This window comes from Salvia splendens, chromosome 8 (genome assembly GCF_004379255.2).
Source record: "Salvia splendens isolate huo1 chromosome 8, SspV2, whole genome shotgun sequence".
NCBI classification, from domain to species: domain Eukaryota; kingdom Viridiplantae; phylum Streptophyta; class Magnoliopsida; order Lamiales; family Lamiaceae; genus Salvia; species Salvia splendens.
This window is the reverse complement of record NC_056039.1, coordinates 20058301-20077222: the sequence shown is the minus strand read 5'-3', so window position 1 is coordinate 20077222 and position 18922 is coordinate 20058301. Positions and strand designations below refer to the sequence as shown.

Genomic DNA, 18922 nt, shown 5'->3' with positions numbered 1-18922 from the left:
AAGTTTCTGGAATTGTTTGTACACTTGGTACTTGTTCTTTCATTTTGTCCCAAAGTGGATATCTCTCCGATCTTGAACATTTTGCATACACGGCCGAGACGAAAATGGGACTAGCCATGCGGTGTGAGGTTAGCTTCCCATGTAGGATCTGGTCCCCATCCTCTTCAATATCAAAATGGGCTTGTTCTTCGGTGAAAATCCAAACCTTGCTGGTTGAGTTAACGCCTTTGAACTTTAGCCCGAACATCTTAGAGTATCGGTCCGGGTTGGGGGTTGTGAGTGGCTCCATTATTGCAAGAAACATAACATTGTAACATTTGATTAGTCTCTTTAAAACGTTTTGGGTTGACGCATTAGCGACTCCCCTAGCGTTCCAAAACATTAGATTGTATGACATATTAACAAGTAAGGTTCGTACCCGGAAGGTATGAAGGCCCCCCTTGAAACAAGACAATTTGTTGATCTTCCTCCCTTATGTGCTCCACGGCTTCAATTTGCAAAGGGATGTCCTCATCATGTTCGGGGGGCGGTTGGATATCCATGACCGCCACATCTTCCTCACCGCATCCCTCCACATCGTACTCTCCATTGGCCATGAGAGAGTAGTATTTATTTGTGCTCATGATATTTTCGGCCATCCCATCACCCTTCCATCCGCTCATGCTTGTGAAAGGCCGAAATCCCCCACTCGAGCCTCCACGTGAGCCCCCCCGGGACGTCGAAGGCGTTCGACGGTATGAGCCATCTCGATCCCATGTTCCGCCCTGAGCTCCTCTATCGAACTTAGGTCCTCGAGCATTTGTATGCTTGCGTACCACGCCCTTCATTTGGTCCTTAACATGACTTTGAGGATCCACTTCCAATTCCATATCACCCCCTTCTTGAGCATCACCCATAATGTCCGGGCCCTCCCACACTGGGTCGGTTCCTTTCTCCCCATCCATTTTTGCCCTTTGTGCTGCCCCTTTCCCTTTATTTTTCTTTTGCCACTTCCATTCATTGTTGTCATTGGGTGTGGCACTTGAATTTGCTTGCTTGTTGGCCGAGCCATTTGCTCCTTGGGTGGCTTTTTGGGGGGTTGTATTGTAGTTTCTCTTGGCCGGTCTTTCGGTGTTGCCCACCGCATAGCACCCGCTACTTGAGTGCCCGACGTGCTTACACTCCCGGCAATATGCAGGAATCTTATCCCATCAGACTTGTTGCACCGTTTCTCTCCCGCAAATGTCTAAAATGATTTCATTGGGGGGCGGCTTTGTTATGTCAATCTCGACACAAACTCGCGCGAAAGAGAGCCTTGTTTTGTTGGCGGTGGCTCGGTCAACTTGAATCGGGTTCCCAAGTAATTTGCCAATTGCGAAGAGGGCCGAATGATCGAACAAATGGATTGGAAGTCCAATTAAGTTGCACCAAATGGCTGCTATTGGTGACTCACAATAGGCGTCAAAGTCCGGCGACCATTTGAAGACTCTCATCGGGTGGCGATCGATGAACCAAACCGGGGTACCCTTCGGCCCGCTTAGGAGCTTAGCGTAATCTGCCAATTCCTCGCATTGGATAAGAATGTGTTTGGCGTTAATGTATTTCCAAGTAAAACCACGATGAAATTTAATATTATCAAGGGCCTTTTGAATTTGAACGACTGACGGAATGGAGTGTGAGAATTTACCTACAATAGCGTGCCCCACGTTCTCAGCAAGTTTCTGAATCTCCGACCCCGAAAAATATATGGTTCGGTACTCCATTGGATACCGATGCAAATCCGATGTTTTGGATTTCATCGGGCACGAACACGTGCGGGCCCATTGGCGTCGGGGGCCCCCTTGAGCATATCCGCCATTGAATGCCAGCCATTAGTTCCCTTTGGGTCCGCGTTCCCTCCTTCGGCGTTTGTATTTCCATTCGAGCTTGTTCCGGTTGCGTCCCCCTTATTTGCAAGGTGTTCGGCCATGGGAGTTGCTTTGTCTGCAATGAAGAGGTCGGCCATTGTGTTCGGCTTGGGGGAATGACTCGAGTTCACCGCATTAGCCCCTCCCTCGGTCTCATCGGCCATGTCCATGGCGATGTCTTCCTCCACCGGTTTTGAATTTGGATTAGTAGACGTGGTTTGTTGGACTTAGTCTCTAGGAATCATTTTTGGTCCATCCATGTTGCCACCCCATTTTGTCACGCCATTCTCGAAGTTGTCTCGGATCTTGAGGATTCGACCCTTCTCCAAGGGTGGGAATTCCTCATGGTATGGCCTAAAAGCAGACGAGAGAGTTGGCATTGAAGTTTGTAGCTCGGGTCCCGGTCGGGATGTGCGGGGTGGTTTGGCCGTGCATCGTGCGTTCACCTCATGTCCCACGGCGAGGAGTGGTTGTGCGGCCAAGACGTCGAGTGTGTCCACCGCATCCAAGGAGGCAAGATAGAGTAGTTCGTTTGTCGTTGGCTGCACATGGTGTACAACGGCTAGTGTTGCATGTGACTCTTCAACATGGCAAGTCTCCAAAGCACTTTCAAAAAGAGCTTTTGTGTCTATTGCCATTTCGGGAAGTTTGACTTCCTCTTCCCCCAATATTTCTTTTGCTTTTGCAGCACCAAGTACCAATGTTTTTTCTTGACTCATAGGGTTGTCATCCCCTCCGGTGACGGTGGGTTCCACGCCGGCTAGCTGACCGGCCTTTTGGCCGGATAACTTTGTTTTTCGGGGAGATGCTATTAGTTCGGCCTCCACTTCTTCCAAATCTCGAACATTGTCATTCCCAATTTGTTTGTGCTCCTCCGACCTAGATGAGTCCTCCATTTCATGCGCCGGAGTCGCCGGGAAGATAGGGCCTTTGCACTTGGGACTATCGGCCGAGTCACTCTCAACATCGCCAAAATCGATCCTTTTTCTTAATTGCTTGTCTTTGGGGAGTGGAGATGGAATGAAACGCTTCTGACCGTCCCCTTTAGTAGGTGGTGCCGGGGTGCTCTGCCCGCACTCTTGAGTTTCGTTGCCAACTTCTTGGAGATTTGCTTCGGCGGTGACTTCTCTTCCGTCGTGAATACCGTTTGTTGATCCGAGATGGTTATGGCCTCATCGGGGTCCGGTGGATGGCCCATCGCTTCAGCTAGCTAGGCTAGGGGTGAAGTCTCGGGCGAGGATGGCCAAGGGCCAATCCAGACGTGGCTCCGGGAACAGAGGTTGCGGGTAGGGGCTAGCGCGTAGACGGAGTGGCGATTCGTCTAGGCCGACAGGGTGTTGGGCGGAGTGGTTCTAGCGACCGGCGCGGGGTGAGCCGTGGGAGGGTAGCCGGTAGGGTGTTGGTGTTGATGGCGTGAGGCCAAGGTGGGATTGTAGAGAGAAGGAGGAGCCTCTCTCTCTAAAACCTATTACTCCCAATCCCGGGGTATCCCCTCTGCATTACTAAGAGTGCGGGCTCATGCCAACCCACATATCAGATGGGTGGTAGGCCAGGGAGAAATCTACTTCTGGGATGATATTTGGCTCGACAACACGGCCCTTAGGGAGCTTAGCATCGATGACCAAGGGGCCCCGTTATCCTTGGTGGCGGACTTCGTAAGAGAAGGATCATGGGATGAGGCCAAGCTCCAACTACTTCAATACCAAGCCGGGCTCTGCAAGCAGGTGATCACACAAATTATGGACACGCCGATTATCTCAGGGGAGCCGGACATTCCGAGATGGTCCCTCTCTCGGCTAGGAGACTTTTCGGTGTCCACGACATGGGAAACCATCCACTCGAGAAGGCCGAGAATCCAGGGGCTCGACGATGTTTGGAAGGCCGGCCTTACCAAATCAATAGCAATATTCAATTGGCGATTGTTGTCGAATCGAGTTCCGGTTGACTCTAAACTCCAATGGCGGAATATCGAGATGGCGTCAAAATGCCAATGCTGCCCCAACGACTGAACACGGAGTCCCTCCAACATTTGTTCATCCAAGGATGGGGAGCAACTAGTGTATGGAGAGAGTTTGATGGGTGGTTTGATGGCTCGGCCCCATCCATCCGAATCAATGATACCATTCCGGAGAGGCTTGAGGTCTGGTCTCGGAGGATCCAACAACAAGACATGAAGCACCTTTGCCGGGCCATGTCGTACCTCATCTTTTGGTTCATCTGGGCAGAGCGTAATCGGAGCCGCCACGAGCAGGTCCAATTCAAACCGTTTAATGTGGTTTAGCAGGCCCAAATGTTCATCCGGAACAGCATGGTTTAAGCCCAAACACTGGAAAGGAGTGAGACTAAAAATGGAGATACCGAGCCAAACTGAGCCAAGGAGGCCGGGAATGATCGCCATGCTGATCAAATGGCACCCCCCAGACCGACCGTGGGCCAAGCTCAATACGGAAGGAGCTTTCATGGCCACAACAAACAAGGGAGCCGGGGGAGGTATAGTTCGAGATCATTCAGGACAGATGATTGCCGCCTTTGCGATCCCCCTCGACGCACATTCGGCCCTGGAGGCTGAACTCATGGCCATCCATCACGGATTGGAGCTGGCAAAGGAATTCAACCTGCCCATTTGGCTTGAATCGGACGCTGATCAGGCGATCAAACTTTTCAATGGGAAGACATGGGGGCCGGCGCGCATCCACCGAGTCATGGCCCGCCTACGCGCCCACAAACAGCAGCACACCATCCGCGCAACCTTCATCCACCGAGAGGGCAATAAAGCGGCAGATATGCTTGCCAAGTTGGGTCTTGAACAACATTCCCCACTCCGAATTTCGGCCCATAACGCACCACGATTGCTCAAAGCTATTGTCCGACTGGAGGAGAGGGGTACACCTAATATCAGGGTTAGAAATGACGACCGCGAGTAGAGCATGGGCCGGGATGAAGCCCTCCGATCATCTTCCTAACGGACGTAATGGGAGTACCGAACATTCGGGCCAAAATGAAGAGGAAGACTAGTCTTGAGCGTTGGATGTTAGGAGTGTATATAGTCTTTTGTTTATGATCATTGTATTTTGACTTTTGGGAGTGAGTATGATGAGGTCCGGAAGTGTGGAACCGGACCGCATACTACTCTTGAACCTTGTGTAGGCACACCACTTTTGGGTGTGGCCACGAACCCTCCACCGTGAAGGTGTTTGATATATAGGGACGGGGGACCCACGAACCCTCCACCGTGAAGGTGTTTGATAAAAAAAAAGAGACATGTTAAGTGGGTGGAATTCATAGAATCATTTCCCTATGTAATCAAATACAAAAAGGGAAAAGAAAACATTCGGGCTGATGCATTGTCTCGGAGGTACATTTTGATCACTACTTTGAGTTCTAAGTTGCTTGGTTTTGAGTTGATTAAGGAAATGTATGATAATGACCAGTACTTTTCTTCTATCTATTTTGCTTATCAGCATGCTGCATTTTTTTTTAATCAAACACCTTTACGGTGGAGGGTTCGTGGGTCCCTCATCCCTATATTTCCAAAAGAGATAATTACAAGGCGTGGCCACACCCGAAAGTGGTGTGCCGTAACAAAGCCAAGAGTAGTATGCGGTCCGATCCCACAAGGTTCGGACCCCATCATACTATTTTCCAAAATACAATTAACCAAAAAACTAGTCACTATTGTCTCCCAACGTCTCATTACCAACTTTAGTGTCCGTCCCCGTCTAGGTTTCAGATGTGCGACACTCCCATCTCGTGCAATCGAACCAAGTCCAGCAATTCTCTCGGTGCTGAGTTGACGTGCATTCGTAGGCCACTGTCTTGGTCTAGCGCAATTCTCGCAAGGAAGTCCGCTGCTTTGTTTCTCTCCCGGTGTATGAACGTGGCTCGAAATTTGATTTGGCGTTTGTGTAGGATTAGTTGCGCCACCGCTTGCCGAGCGAGTGCCGGGCCCATCCTGTCCCATTGACCAATTTGATTGCTTGCTCTGCATCCGACTCAATCCAGATTGGTAGAGCGAATTCCTTGGCTATGTTCAAACCCTGGAGCATGGCCAAGAGCTCCGCCTCTAACGCCAAGTGTGCTTCGAGGGGCGTGCTGAAGGCGACGAGCATCTTACCCAAGTGGTCTCGAATGATCCCTCCAGTCCCTGCTTTGTCGTTCGCTTCATTAAAGGAACTAGGGCAGGCAATTTTCGACACGACACGATAATCTGACACGAATCCGCACGAAATTATTGGGTTGGGGTCAAGTCTTATTGGATCCATGTCCTTATCGGGTTGACCCATTAAGAACCCGATAATTCCGGGTTGGGTTCGGGTCGGATGCGGGTCGGATACGGGTAACCCATTAAGAAATAATATTATTATTTTTATTATTATTTAAATATATATATATATATTACTTTAATTTTTTAATTTCTTATAAATTAGGTTTAAATAGTATAAAACGAATTTTAATTGTGTAAATTAGGTTAAAAATTAAGGTTTAATCGTGTAATATTAGGTTTTAATAGGGCTGGCAATTTTCGACACGACACGATAATCCGACACGAATCCGCACGAAATTATTGGGTTGGGGTCAAGTCTTATTGGATCCGTGTCCTTATCGGGTTGACCCATTAAGAACCCGATAGTTTCGGGTTGGGTTCGGGTCGGATACGGGTAACCCATTAAGAAATAATATTATTATTTTTATTATTATTTAAAAAAATATATATTACTTTAATTTTTTAATTTCTTATAAATTAGGTTTAAATAGTATAAAATGAATTTTAATTGTGTAAATTAGGTTAAAAATTAAGGTTTAATCGTGTAATATTAGGTTTTAATCGTGTAATATCAGGTTCGGGTTGTTATCGTGTCGTGTCAACCCATATTATATAATGTCGATAACGGGTTTGTGTCGGGTGCGGGTCGTGTTCGGATTTGAAGGTAGCAGGTCGGGTTCGTGTTCGGATTTACAGTTTCCTTAACAGGTCGGGTTCAGGTTAGACCTTATTGGGTTGGGTCATTATCAGGTTGACCCGATAACGACCCAATCCGCACGATTTGCCAGCCCTAGGTTTTAATCGTGTAATATCAGGTTCAGGTTGTTATCGTGTCGTGTCAACCCATATTATATCGTGTCGATAACGGGTTCGTGTCGGGTGCGGGTCGTGTTCGGATTTGAAGGTAGCGGGTCGGGTTTGTGTTCGGATTTACAGTTTCCTTAACAGGTCGGGTTCAGGTTAGGCCTTATTGGGTTGGGTCATTATCAGGTTGACCCGATAACGACCCAATCCGCACGATTTGCCAGCCCTAAAAGGAACCATCCGTGTTGAGCTTTATCCACGGCTGATCCGGGGGATTCCATTTAATTGCCATGGCGAGGGGTAGCACCCTGATTGCCGCCGCTTGTTGAGGAATGTTGATTCCAAGTTTAACTATCTTCCAATGTTTCGGCTTCAAGCTTCCATTGGACATAGAATTCCGAATGAACATGTGGACCTGCCATACCACATTTTGTGGTTTAAACTGTGTGCCTTGGTGGCGACTCCTATTTCTCTCCGACCAGATAAACCAAAGAATGAGGTATGGGGTGGCTCGGCTAAGATGATTCTTGTTCGGCTGCTTATATCTCCGTGCCCACACTTCAATTCTCGTAGGGATTGTGTCATTGATATGGAGGCAGGGGGACGGGCCTGCGAACCAAGCGTCAAACTCACTCCATACTCTGCGAGCTCCATGTCCCTGGATGAATAGGTGTTGGAGGGACTCGATATCCGGTCGGTGGGGGCAGCATTGGCACTTGGAAGCTAGCTCAATCTCCCGCCACTGAAGTTTCGTGTCGACCGGTACGTGGTTGGAGAGGAGCCGCCAGATAAAGATGGCTATGGAAGTAGTGAGACCCGCCTTCCAAACATCGCCCAGTCCCTGAATGAGCGGGTGCTGCCCTCGGATTGTGTCCCATGTCGAGGCCACCGTGAATTCCCCATGCTTAGAAAGGGTCCAACTCGGGATGTCCTTTTTACCGTGGAGGATCGGGGTGTTGAGGATGCGATCAATGATGTGCTGTGGGATGCCGGCCTGATCATGAAGGAGTTGGAGCTTGGGTTCATCCCACGAACCATTCCTAATATACTCCGACACCCGAGTGGTAGGACACCCCCTTTCATCGAGGCTGAGCTCCCTAAGTGGGGTGTTACCGAGCCAGATGTCATCCCAAAAATAAATATTACCTTGGCCCACTAGCCACCTCATATGCGGTTGTGCGAGGGTCCAGGCTCTAGAAAGCCTCCTCCACGTGGTGCTATTCCTGCTCGGTGTTCTTACGGCAAGAGGTGAGAAGTTGGAAGAGTATTTAGCCATCATATATCTCTCCCAAAGGGAGTTTTGCTCTCGGAAGCGCCACCATAGTTTAATGTTAAAGGCACGAAGGACCTCCTTAGTTTTGCGGATCCCGAGTCCCCCTTCATCAGTGGGGTGGCACATTTGGTCCCATCCAATCCAGTGGGTCCGCTTCCTCTCACTCGTAGAGCCCCAGAAGAATCGAGCCATTTGTTGATCGAGTTGTTTGAGAGTACCGGCGGTAGGCTCAATGGCTTGGAAGATATGCAAGGGGATCGCTTCAAGAGTGCTCTTAATAAGCGTGAGCCTCCCTCCAAAAGATAAATGCCTGTGCGCCCACCCTAAGACTCTTCTTGCAATTTTCTCACGGAGGAAGAGGAACATGTCCGTGCGCTTTACACCTCGGTAGATGGGGACGCCTAGGTAGAGGAACGGAAAGGCCCCCCTAGAAAAACCCCCTTCCGCTTGAATCGAGCTTGCCCATTGCTCATGAATTTCTGCAATGTAGAAGTTGCTCTTGGCAAGGCTGATTTGTTGGCCTGAGACTTTTTCATAATTTTCAAGACAAGCTCTGAGTCGGCGCAAGGAGGTAGCCACCGCTTGTGTGAATATAATTAAGTCATCCGCATAGGCTAGATGGCTGATCTCGATACATCTTCGGGAGGCTTTGAGGGTCATCTCCTTTTGGCCGAGTATGAGCTTGTCTAGTGCTCGCGACAAGTAGTCCGCTGCTATCACAAACAAGGCGGGGGATATCGGATCGCCTTGGCGGAGACCTCGTGTTGATCTGAAGAAACCCGATGGTGCCCCATTGATAAGAATCGAGAACCAGCACGAGCTTATACACCTCTCCATAAGCGAGATCCATGCGTCCGGGAATCCCATGCGTCGAAGCACCTTAAATAGGAAAGGCCATTGGACCTTGTCGTAGGCTTTTGCCATATCAATCTTCACCGCTACATTAGGCGCTGGGGAGCACTGTGCAAGCTCATGGAACATCTCTTGAGCCAGCAGCGCATTATCATTGAGAAGCCGCCTTTTAACAAAGCCGCTTTGGTTTGGGGCAATGACCTGCGGAAGGAAAGGAGAGAGTCGGTTCGTGAGTACCTTGGTGATGATCTTGTTCAGGACGTTGCAAAGGCTGATGGGTCGGTAGTCGGTCCATGACTCAGGTAACGCCTTCTTTGGGATGAGGACGACGCTTGTGGCCGTGATGCTTCGTGGTAGGTACGCCCCCCTGAAGAACTGCCCAATAGCTTCCACCACCTCCGGACCCACGATGTTCCAACAGGCTTGATAGAAGGTGGCAGAGAATCCATCGGGTCCGGGTGCGCTATCGCCGGAGATACTGAAGACGACACTCTTGACCTCTTCCGCGTCCGGTACCTTTGCGATATCTGCAAAATGCTCGTCTGAATGGACTTGCTGGATTAGGTCGAGGTCCGGTTCTTCGAGTGCCGAATTGCTAGGCGCGAGAAGTTGTTGGAAGAAGTCCACCGCTGACTTTTTTATATCCTCTTCCTCAGTTAGCTCTTGTCCATTGGCACGGATCGAATGGATACGCATCCGGACCCTTTTTTGTTTCACCCAGCTTTGGTAGAACCGAGTGTTCTTGTCACCCTCGGCTAGCCATCTCAGGGTTGCCTTTTGCCGCCAGAAGTCCTCTTCCATTCGCAGCAGGAGGATGTACTCGGCAATGTGTTTATTGATCGCTGTCCTATTCTTGGGCGTTGGCCTTGCCTCGAACTCGGATTAGGCCAGCTCGATAGCTTCCTCCTTGTCCTTAAGGTTCGCATGGATGTTCCCGAAAACCTCTTTGTTCCACTTCTTTAGAGCTCTTTTAACTCTAGCATGCTTGATTTGGATGTTTAAAAGTCCCCCAGCCCCCGTGGGTTCCTCCCATGCATTCTGTACAACAGCCAAAAAAGCCTCGTGTCGGATCCACATGTTTAGGAACCTGAACGCCTTGCCTCCATTGGTAGAGATCGACATCTTGCATCTTGCTAGAACTGGGCCGTGGTCCGAGGCAATCCTTGGGAGGTTCGTAACCCGAGTGGCCTCAAAGACCCTGGTCCAAGCTTCACTAACGAGCACTCTATCCAATCGTTCAAAGAGACCATTTTTGGCCCATGTGAAGTCCGCCCCATCGAACCCGGGGTCGAGGAGCTTGCAGTCTTCAATTGTCTTCGCGAAATCGACCATCTCGGCTTGCCGGTTGGTGTCGCTCCCAATTCTGTCCCGGTGCGAGAGGATGGTGTTGAAGTCACCACCGACAATCCACCGTGTTCCTTCGAGGGACCCCGCAATCTCTCTCAACCTATCCCACAATGGGTATCTCTCGGACCTTGTGCATTTGGCGTACACGGCCGAGATAGCTAGTGGGCTAGTAAGCCGGTGAGACATAAGCCGCCTATGTAGGATTTGTTCCGTATCACAATCAATATCAAAAGTAGCTCCTTCTTCCACAAACAACCAGATCTTCCCCGTCGTGTTCGAGCCAATGAAGGATAGCCCCAAGGCCTTGGAGAACCGGTCCGAATCAGGGGTTGTGAGCGGTTCCATTATTGCAAGAAAAAACACATTATAACATTTAATTAACCATTTCAAGACGTTTTGGGTTGACGCGTTAGCAATTCCCCTCACGTTCCAAAACATGATGTTGTAAGACATTATTAACAAGTGGGAGACGTACCCGAAGGGGATGAAGTCCCTCCTTGATATTCAAAGATTTGTTGTGCTTTGTTCTTTGCGTATCCCTCGGCATTGCCCGGAGGAAGATGGCCACCAACCCTCTCGTCCCCCTCTTGCATGTCTATAGCCATGTCATCTGCATCTCCACAATTTTTAACATCAATCTCTCCATTCGCCATGAGTGAATAGTATTGGTTGGTGCTCATGTGATTGTTAGCCGAGAAATAGCCGCGTCCCCTTGTCATTGCATGGCGTGCGCCTCCTCTCGGATTCCCTCGCCTAGGCGGTGACATCGAACGCCTCGCCTTGGCGGGGCTCCATTCCGCATCCGTGACCCCGTGAGCTGTTGATAGTTCGGGGGTGGAGTGCGATGAGTTCGACGGGTTCGGCGAGGTCTTCCCTCCCTCGCCCCCGAGTTTGGGCCCCTCGCTTTGTGTGTCGGGGCGCATTCCGCTTCCCATTGGAGGGTCACCCATAATGTCCGGTCCTTCCCAAGGAGTACCACCGGCATCCCCCCCACTTGTTTTGTTATTACTTGGTCGATCGCTCGTCTTGCCTTGTTTCTTCCCTTGGCGTTTCCATTCATTGTGGTTGGGGCCATTCTTCCCAATGTCTTGCTTCCTTTTCGTGCCTTGGCCCTCGGGGTGTGGCTGTTTTGGTGAAGCGGTGTTGTAGTTTCTCTTTTGCGGTCGTTCCTTCTTGCCCGTCGCATAGCACACATCACTCGCATGGCCAACATGCTTGCATTCTTGGCAATATGATGGTATCTTGTCCCACCGGACTCGCTGCACCGTTTCACGACCACAAAGGTCGAGGATTATCTCTTTGGGGGGCGGTTTTGTGATGTCTATCTCGACGCAAATTCGAGCAAAGGAAAGTCTAGTCTTGTTGGCCATGGCTCGATCAACTTGAATTGGGGTGCCAAGGAGCTTGCCGATGGCGAATAAGCCGATTGGTCAAAAAAATGAATTGGGAGGCCGATTAGGTTGCACCAAATTGCCGCGATCGGGGACTTGCAATATACATCGAAGTCCGGGGACCATTTTGAAACCCTCATCGGATGGCGGTCGATGAGCCATACGGGCGTACCCTTTGGTCCTCCGAGGAGCCGGGCATAATCCGCCAAGTCCTCGCATTGGATGAGAATGTGTTTAGCGTTAATGTATTTCCAATTAAAACCACACCGGAGTTTAATACTATCAAGGGCCTTTTGAATTTGAAGACCCGTTGGGATAGAATGAGAGAACTTACCCACAATGGAGTGACCCATGCTTTCGACAAGCTTTTGAGTTTCCGCCCCGGAGAAATAGATGGCCGGGATGCCGTTGGACACGGAGGCAAATCCAATGTTTTGGAGCCTCTCCGGCTCGAAGGCTTGGGGGCCGACGGTGTCGGTTGAGCCTTTGAGCCTATCCGCCATCGATTTCGGCCGGTCGAGATGGCCCGAGGTGCCTTTAGTCCCCCCTTGTTGGTTGCCGCTCGTCGAGCCCGAAGGTGCGGCCTTCCGGGTTGGGTCTATCGTGTCCATCGGCTGGTTCGATTCTCTCAAGTCCGCTTCATTCCCTTCGGCTCCTTTGGGATTTGCCGCCCTTACGCTTGAGTTACCCTCGATCAAGGAAGGAAGGCCGGCATGGTGCTCCCTCGGTTGCGACTTTCCGGCTTCAAATGTGTCTCGGATCTTAAGCGTCCTCCCTTTTTCTAGGGCAGGGAATTCTTCGAGGGAAGGGAAGTTTGGAGCACCCCTTGGGGGTTTTAGTGGTTCGACTCTCGGCCATGGTGTGGGGTAAGGCTCGGTAGTCATGGACTCGGGTCCCGACGGGCCGGCCGTAATGAGAGGTTGCGCAACCAATGTGTCTAGCATCTTCGCCGAGTCGAAGGCGGCTAAGTGGATGATTTCAGCCTTTTTTGGTTGCATTGGAGCCTCCACGACAGTAGGCTCACGTGAACTCTTGGGACGGAAAGGAGATAGCGCACTTTCGGAAGGTGGTTTTGGTCTCCAAGCCAAATCGGGAAAGTTGGCTTGCTGCAAAAAGGAGCTAGTTTTTTGTTGTTTTGGGGGCTCAACGGTCGCATTGGGGTCAACATCACGTGGTGTCCCAAAGTGGCAAGGCGCCAAGGGACTTTCGGAAAGGGAGTTCGTTGTTGTGCCCATTTCGGGCAAGTTGACTAGCGCGTCCACCAAGGCCTTTTGACCCATGCTAGAGCCATCTCTCTCCAAGCGGCCATCATGTGGGAGGTTGTGCTCGACTCCGTCACCGGTCCCTGCGCCTACGCCGACCGCAAGATCGTCGGCCGGAGCGTCACCATCAGTTCCGGCGCCGACAAGTTCTTCATTGCTCTTAGATTCATCTTCACCATTGGGATTAGGGGGGGGGGGTTCCATCGGTGTCGGGAAGATGGGGCCTTTGCATTTTGGACTTCCGACCGGCGAGCTCCCTTCGGCCCCGAAGTCAATCTTCTTCCTAAGTTGCTTGACTTCCGGCATCGGAGAGGATACGAACCTTTTCCGACCAGTGCCTTTGGTGGGAGGGGCTGGTGTACTTTTTCGTTCCTTCACCTTCATTTTCAAGGTTTTCCTCAACGTTTCCTTAGAGGGGAGGTTTATGGAAGGAGCCTCCTCCGACGTGAATGTCATTGGCTGATCCGAGAGAGGATCCTCAGGCGACCGGAGGACCATTAGCTGGTCCGAGATGGTGCGGGGTTCTTCGGACTCCGGGTGGGTCCGGCGGGAGCTCCGGCATGATCGAGAGGGAAAGTCGAGACACCGGCCGCACCGGAGCTTTGTGCGTGCCTAGGGCAAGGAGGAGTGGTTTGGAGTGAGAGACCGAGGTCGGGAGGGGTGGTGGGTGGCTGGTGGAGGTGGGGGGCGTGTGGGGGGACCGCCGACGAGGGTGGGCCGTAAGAGAGTGGAGAAGGCGGGGGTGGCCGGCGGTGGGGGAACTCTTGAGGTGGGGGAGGATTCTAGAGAGAAGGGAGAGCATCTCTCTCTAACTTACAATTCTAAAAAAGACCGGGTTGTCAGCATGCTGCATTTGACAAGTTCTATAGGCATGATGTCTATTTGTTTAGAGAAAATAAACTATGCATTCCTAAAGGTTCTATGGGTGCATTGCTTGTGCGTGAAGCTCATGGTGGTGGTTTAATGGGGTATTTTGGAGTCCATAAGACAATGGATGTTTTGCATGAACATTTCTATTGGCCTAAAATGCGTGTGGATGTTGAAAGAATTCGTAAAACATGCATAACTTGCATGCAAGCCAAGTCTAAATCACACCCACATAGTTTGTACAAATCGTTACCAATTCCTAGTGCACCTTGGGAGGATATTTCAATGGAATTTGTCGTTGGTTTGCCAAGAACAAAAAGAGGTAGAGATTCAGTTTTTGTGGTTGTTGATAGGTTTTCAAAAATGACACATTTTATTCCAAGTCACAAAACTGATGATGCATCTCATATTGCTGATTTTTTTTAAAGCACCACGGGGGTGGAGGGTTAAGGCGGACCCACACCTGTGCATTACCAAAGTCAATTGCAACGGACAATCAAAACACCGAATCTCCCGAAAGTGACGATTCGCAACAACCAATTAGAGTACAACGAGGGCCTCCCTATCAACTAGAGTGGTCATCAATGTACTCTTAGCAATCCTATTACAATTAACATGACGGGACCTTCCCATCACAAAACATAACTCCATCCCTCAATTGAGAGCCGCAATAGGGGCCACGCGATGGATAATCCCTCCCGGATCAAGTTCTTCGATGAAGCCTTCCTTCTCCCGGTCGGGGAGCCCACATGAGCCACTCATTAAGCAAGTGCTTGGCTCGTTCGCGCTAGATTCATCTCGATCAAATGAAACCATAGCCACATTGTCCTTTGAGCGCCAATGATCAATGTGTTGAGCCTTGGAGTGCATTTCTCCCCTACGATCCTTGCCTTTCCTTTTCCGTGACACCAATTGGAACCCATCCTCATCCACACTTGGTTGACTCCCAAAGGACGCTCTTGAGCTCCGCGGATCAGCATCCATTGTTCCCGCCTTGTTCTCGTCATGGTTGTCACTTTCGTTCTCCTTTTTCGTGTGGTCACTGTTCGGTGAGGTGCCAACCCTAGTCGCCGCCTTTGGACGCCACTCTCGGTGGATGGTCTTGGGGACATGGCTAGGATGATACACCTTTGTTGATGCTCGGTGGTCCTTGCCTCCTGCTCGTCCCTTCCTTCCCAATGCATGACATTCATGAATGACGTGCCCAACATGCTTACAATTCTCGCAAAACAATGGGATACGATCCCATGCCACTTTGTGTCTTGATTCTTTGCCTAGGATGTTTAGAATGATCTCCTCCGTCGGGGGGTTGGAGATATCAATCTCCACACATATCCTAGCAAAGGAGAGCCGGGTTTGATTGATTGTGGCATGATCCGCTTGCAACGGCTTGCCTAGGAGCTTGCCGATCGCCATGAGGGCCGATTCCTCAAATAAGTGTGCCGGGACTCCCATGATATTACACCACATGGCAACGATCGACGACTCGAAGAACGTATCAAAATCCGGTGCCCATTTGAACACCCTCATCAGATGAATATCAATATACCATACTGGATTTCCATTAGGACCGTTTAACACCTTGGCATAATCAGCCACATCTTGGAATTGGAGTAAGATATGCTTAGCATTCAAGTATTTCTAAGTGAAAGAGCCAACTAACCCCATGCCCCCAACACTCTTTTGAATATGAGGCGTAGTAGGGAGCGAATGGGAGAACTTCCCGACTATGGATAATCCTAGTTTTTCCGAGAGATATTTCGTTTCTAAATTGGTAAAGGAGAGAGATGGGATACCTTCGTGGCAGCCGGCCATCCCCATAGGCTTGGCCTTGCCGGCGTCAAGTGTGATTGGCTTGGCCTTACAAGAAATGTGTGGGTTTGGAGCACCCACCATAGACCCTGTCGCCCCATGTGAGAAGAGGTCTTTGGCCTCCTTCCAAGTTTTCCGGCGAGAACTCCGGCGGCCATGCGTCGGGGGTTCGGTCCCCCTTGCCTCCATCGTTGCCAAAAGGGAGATGGATAGCACAAGGTGCTGTTTTTGAATTCAAAATGGCACCTTCCACAAATGGACCATCATATTCTTGCCCATGTAAAGTGGCCTTTGTCTCTTTCTCCTTGTCTGAGTCACATGCATCCAAACCATCACATTCCAACCCATCCCCAAGCCTCTTCACGTGGGAGATTGTACTTGCAATGTCCACATTGTTGACCAACTCACACTCCAAGCGTGGATCCTCATGACTTCGGCCAGCCTGCACCGGTGACATGCCGACCACCCCCTCGCTGGCAGTTCTATCCCTTCCACCCGCCGGCGCACTCCCATCCTTTGCCATTTGAGGTAAAGAGCTCAACATCTCCCCAATGAGGGCTTGATCATTTTCCGGCGACCTCTTATCTTCTCCATGGTGTTTGGCGAAGAGAAAATCAGCCATTTCAAAGACCATCGTTTTCTTAGCCATACTAACCACCGAACTAATTTCTAGCCCGGCGCGTATGAGGGCGCGTCATGACTTCTCCGGGTGCGGTGTGCCAACCCGTTTTGTTTTTGGCCGTGCAATTGAGTGGAAATTCCATTCCAGTGAGGTGAGGGGCTGCGCCGTGTGAACCAAGGCCGCGGCATCCCCTTCCGACGACTTATCACCGGACTTCACCATTTGTGGGATGCAACAATCACATTTCACCTCCCTCAAAGGGGAGGGAGAGAGAGATGACGAATTCTAGAGAGAAGGGAGAGCTTCTCTCTCTAACATCCGGATAACCTCATCTCATATAGCTGATTTGTTCTTTAAAGAAATTGTCCGTTTGCATGGTGTTCCTAGATCAGTTGTGAGTGATCGAGATGCTAAATTTGTGAGTCATTTTTTGCGTGTGTTGTGGAATAAGTTGGGAACTAAACTCTTGTTTTCTACTACTTGTCATCCACAAACTGATAGACAAACTGAAGTAGTTAATAGGACTTTGTCTCAATTACTATGAACTTTAGTTAAAAAGAACTTGAAAAGTTGGGAGGAATGCTTACCTTTTGCTGAATTTGCTTATAATCGAAGTGTTCATTATGCTACTAACTTTTCTCCATTTGAAGTTGTGTATGGTTTTAATCCATTGAGTCCACTAGATTTGATTCCAATACCTATTGAAGAACATGCAAGTCTTGATGAAAAACCTAAGGCTGAAATGGTGAAATGATTGCATGAAAGGATAAGACTCAACATTGAAAAGAGGACAGAACAATATGCAAAGCAAGCCAACAAGGGTCGGAAACAAGTCATCTTTGAGCCGGGAGATTGGGTTTGGTTGCATGTGAGAAAGGAGAGATTTCCTTCCAAAAGAAAGTCCAAGTTGCAGCCAAGATGAGATTGACCATTCCAAGTGATTGCAAAAGTCAATGATAATGCTTACAAACTAGACTTACCTGGTGAGTTTAATGTAAGTGCTACTTTCAATGTTTCTGATTTATCTCCTTATGTTGGTAAATTAGATTCGAGGACGAATCCTCTTCAAGAAGAAGGGAATGATGGAGACACACCCAAGCTGATCTACAAGGACAAGAAGATGGATCCATTGATCATTCAAAGTGGGCCAATTACAAGAGCTAGAGCTAAGAAGATAAAGGAGTCCATGTTGCTTTTAGTTGCTGAAATAAAAACCCAATTCCAAGACCATTCTACATATGGCCAAGTGGTGAATCTTATTCAAGTTAGTGGGCAGCCCAAGGCATGAAGTTTGGAGGCACTACATATCACATTTTGGAAGCCCAAATTAATGATACATGATGCATTTTCGTCCAAGTTGGAGTAGTCAAAATGAAGGGTCTTTTTTAGTTACATTTTATGTTATATAAGTGACTTTAGATGTCCTAGAGTTACACCAAAGGTTTATGAGTTACTTTTATTTTATTATGAGTCATTTTAAGTGTCTTAAGTTGTACTAATGATGTGAGACTTGAAGTGTGGGTGCGGAGATATCAGCAGCCGAACAAGAAGCATCTTAGCCGAGCCCCATACCTCATTCTTACGTCCACCGGTACAAACCATACAATTCTCGTCAAGAGAGAGAAGCTCTCCCTTCTCTCTAGATTTCGTCCACTCTCCCTCCCTCCCCTTTGAGGGAGGTGAAATGTAATCTTCAGCCACGACTATGGTGAAGGCCGGCGGAGAACCGGCGGTTGAGGCTGCTACGGTTTCATCTCACATGATCCAATCACCCCGCTCGCCGGAACGGAGTCTCCCTTTCATCCCACGGCCAAAGACGAAGAGGGCCGGGACTCCTTTCCCTGAGAGAGGCCGACATGAGCTGAAACGCACAGGCCTTGAGACTATTTCGGGGGTTAGTCGAATCAAGAAAAAAATGATCTTCAAAATGGCCGAGGAGCTACTCGCCGGGAAAAATGATGAGGAGACGGCGTCGCCGGAAGGAGAGCAGCCTTCCGATGGGTATACGATGAGAACGTTTGCTCAAATGGCGAGGCCGGGCCCCTTCGAAGCAGCTACGAGTCACTTACTCCTTCTCGACCATGAACGGTATTTTGCTGCCGGAATCTCGGACGATGACCTAGTGGACCCACCAGTCAAATCCGGTTTCCGGGAGGTAGTTGAGCCGATGAAGGAGTCGACTGCAAACATGGAAGAAAAGAAGAAGAAGATTGCAATGGAAATGCTCAACTCCGAGGAGGTGGCCGGAATTTTGCCGGCGCCGGCGAGCCGGAATGAGCTGGACCACCACCCAACCGGTGCAAGTACAATACATCACATGGGTCCTAGGCTAGATGATGGGGTGGCATGTGATGTGTTGGAATCATGTGACTTGCAAAAAGAGGTAGAGACAAAGACCACTTTGCATGGGGAAGAAGGTGTTGCTCCAAATGGGGAAAATGACAATTTGTACTCACAAGCAATACCATGTGCTACTTACCTCCACCTTGAGGCTGATGCACGCATGGAAGACCGTGCCCCCGTGGCACAACCGCCGGAGCCG

At 49.7% G+C, this 18922-nt stretch overlaps 1 protein-coding gene across 1 annotated transcript; it reads right to left on the bottom strand.

Moving 5' to 3' along the window:
- Positions 1-9961: 9961 nt before the first annotated feature.
- On the bottom strand, positions 9962-10771 carry LOC121745900. Its single transcript, XM_042139840.1, has one exon. It carries the CDS (start codon positions 10769-10771, stop codon positions 9962-9964), a length of 810 nt encoding a protein of 269 aa, XP_041995774.1.
- Positions 10772-18922: the final 8151 nt, after the last annotated feature.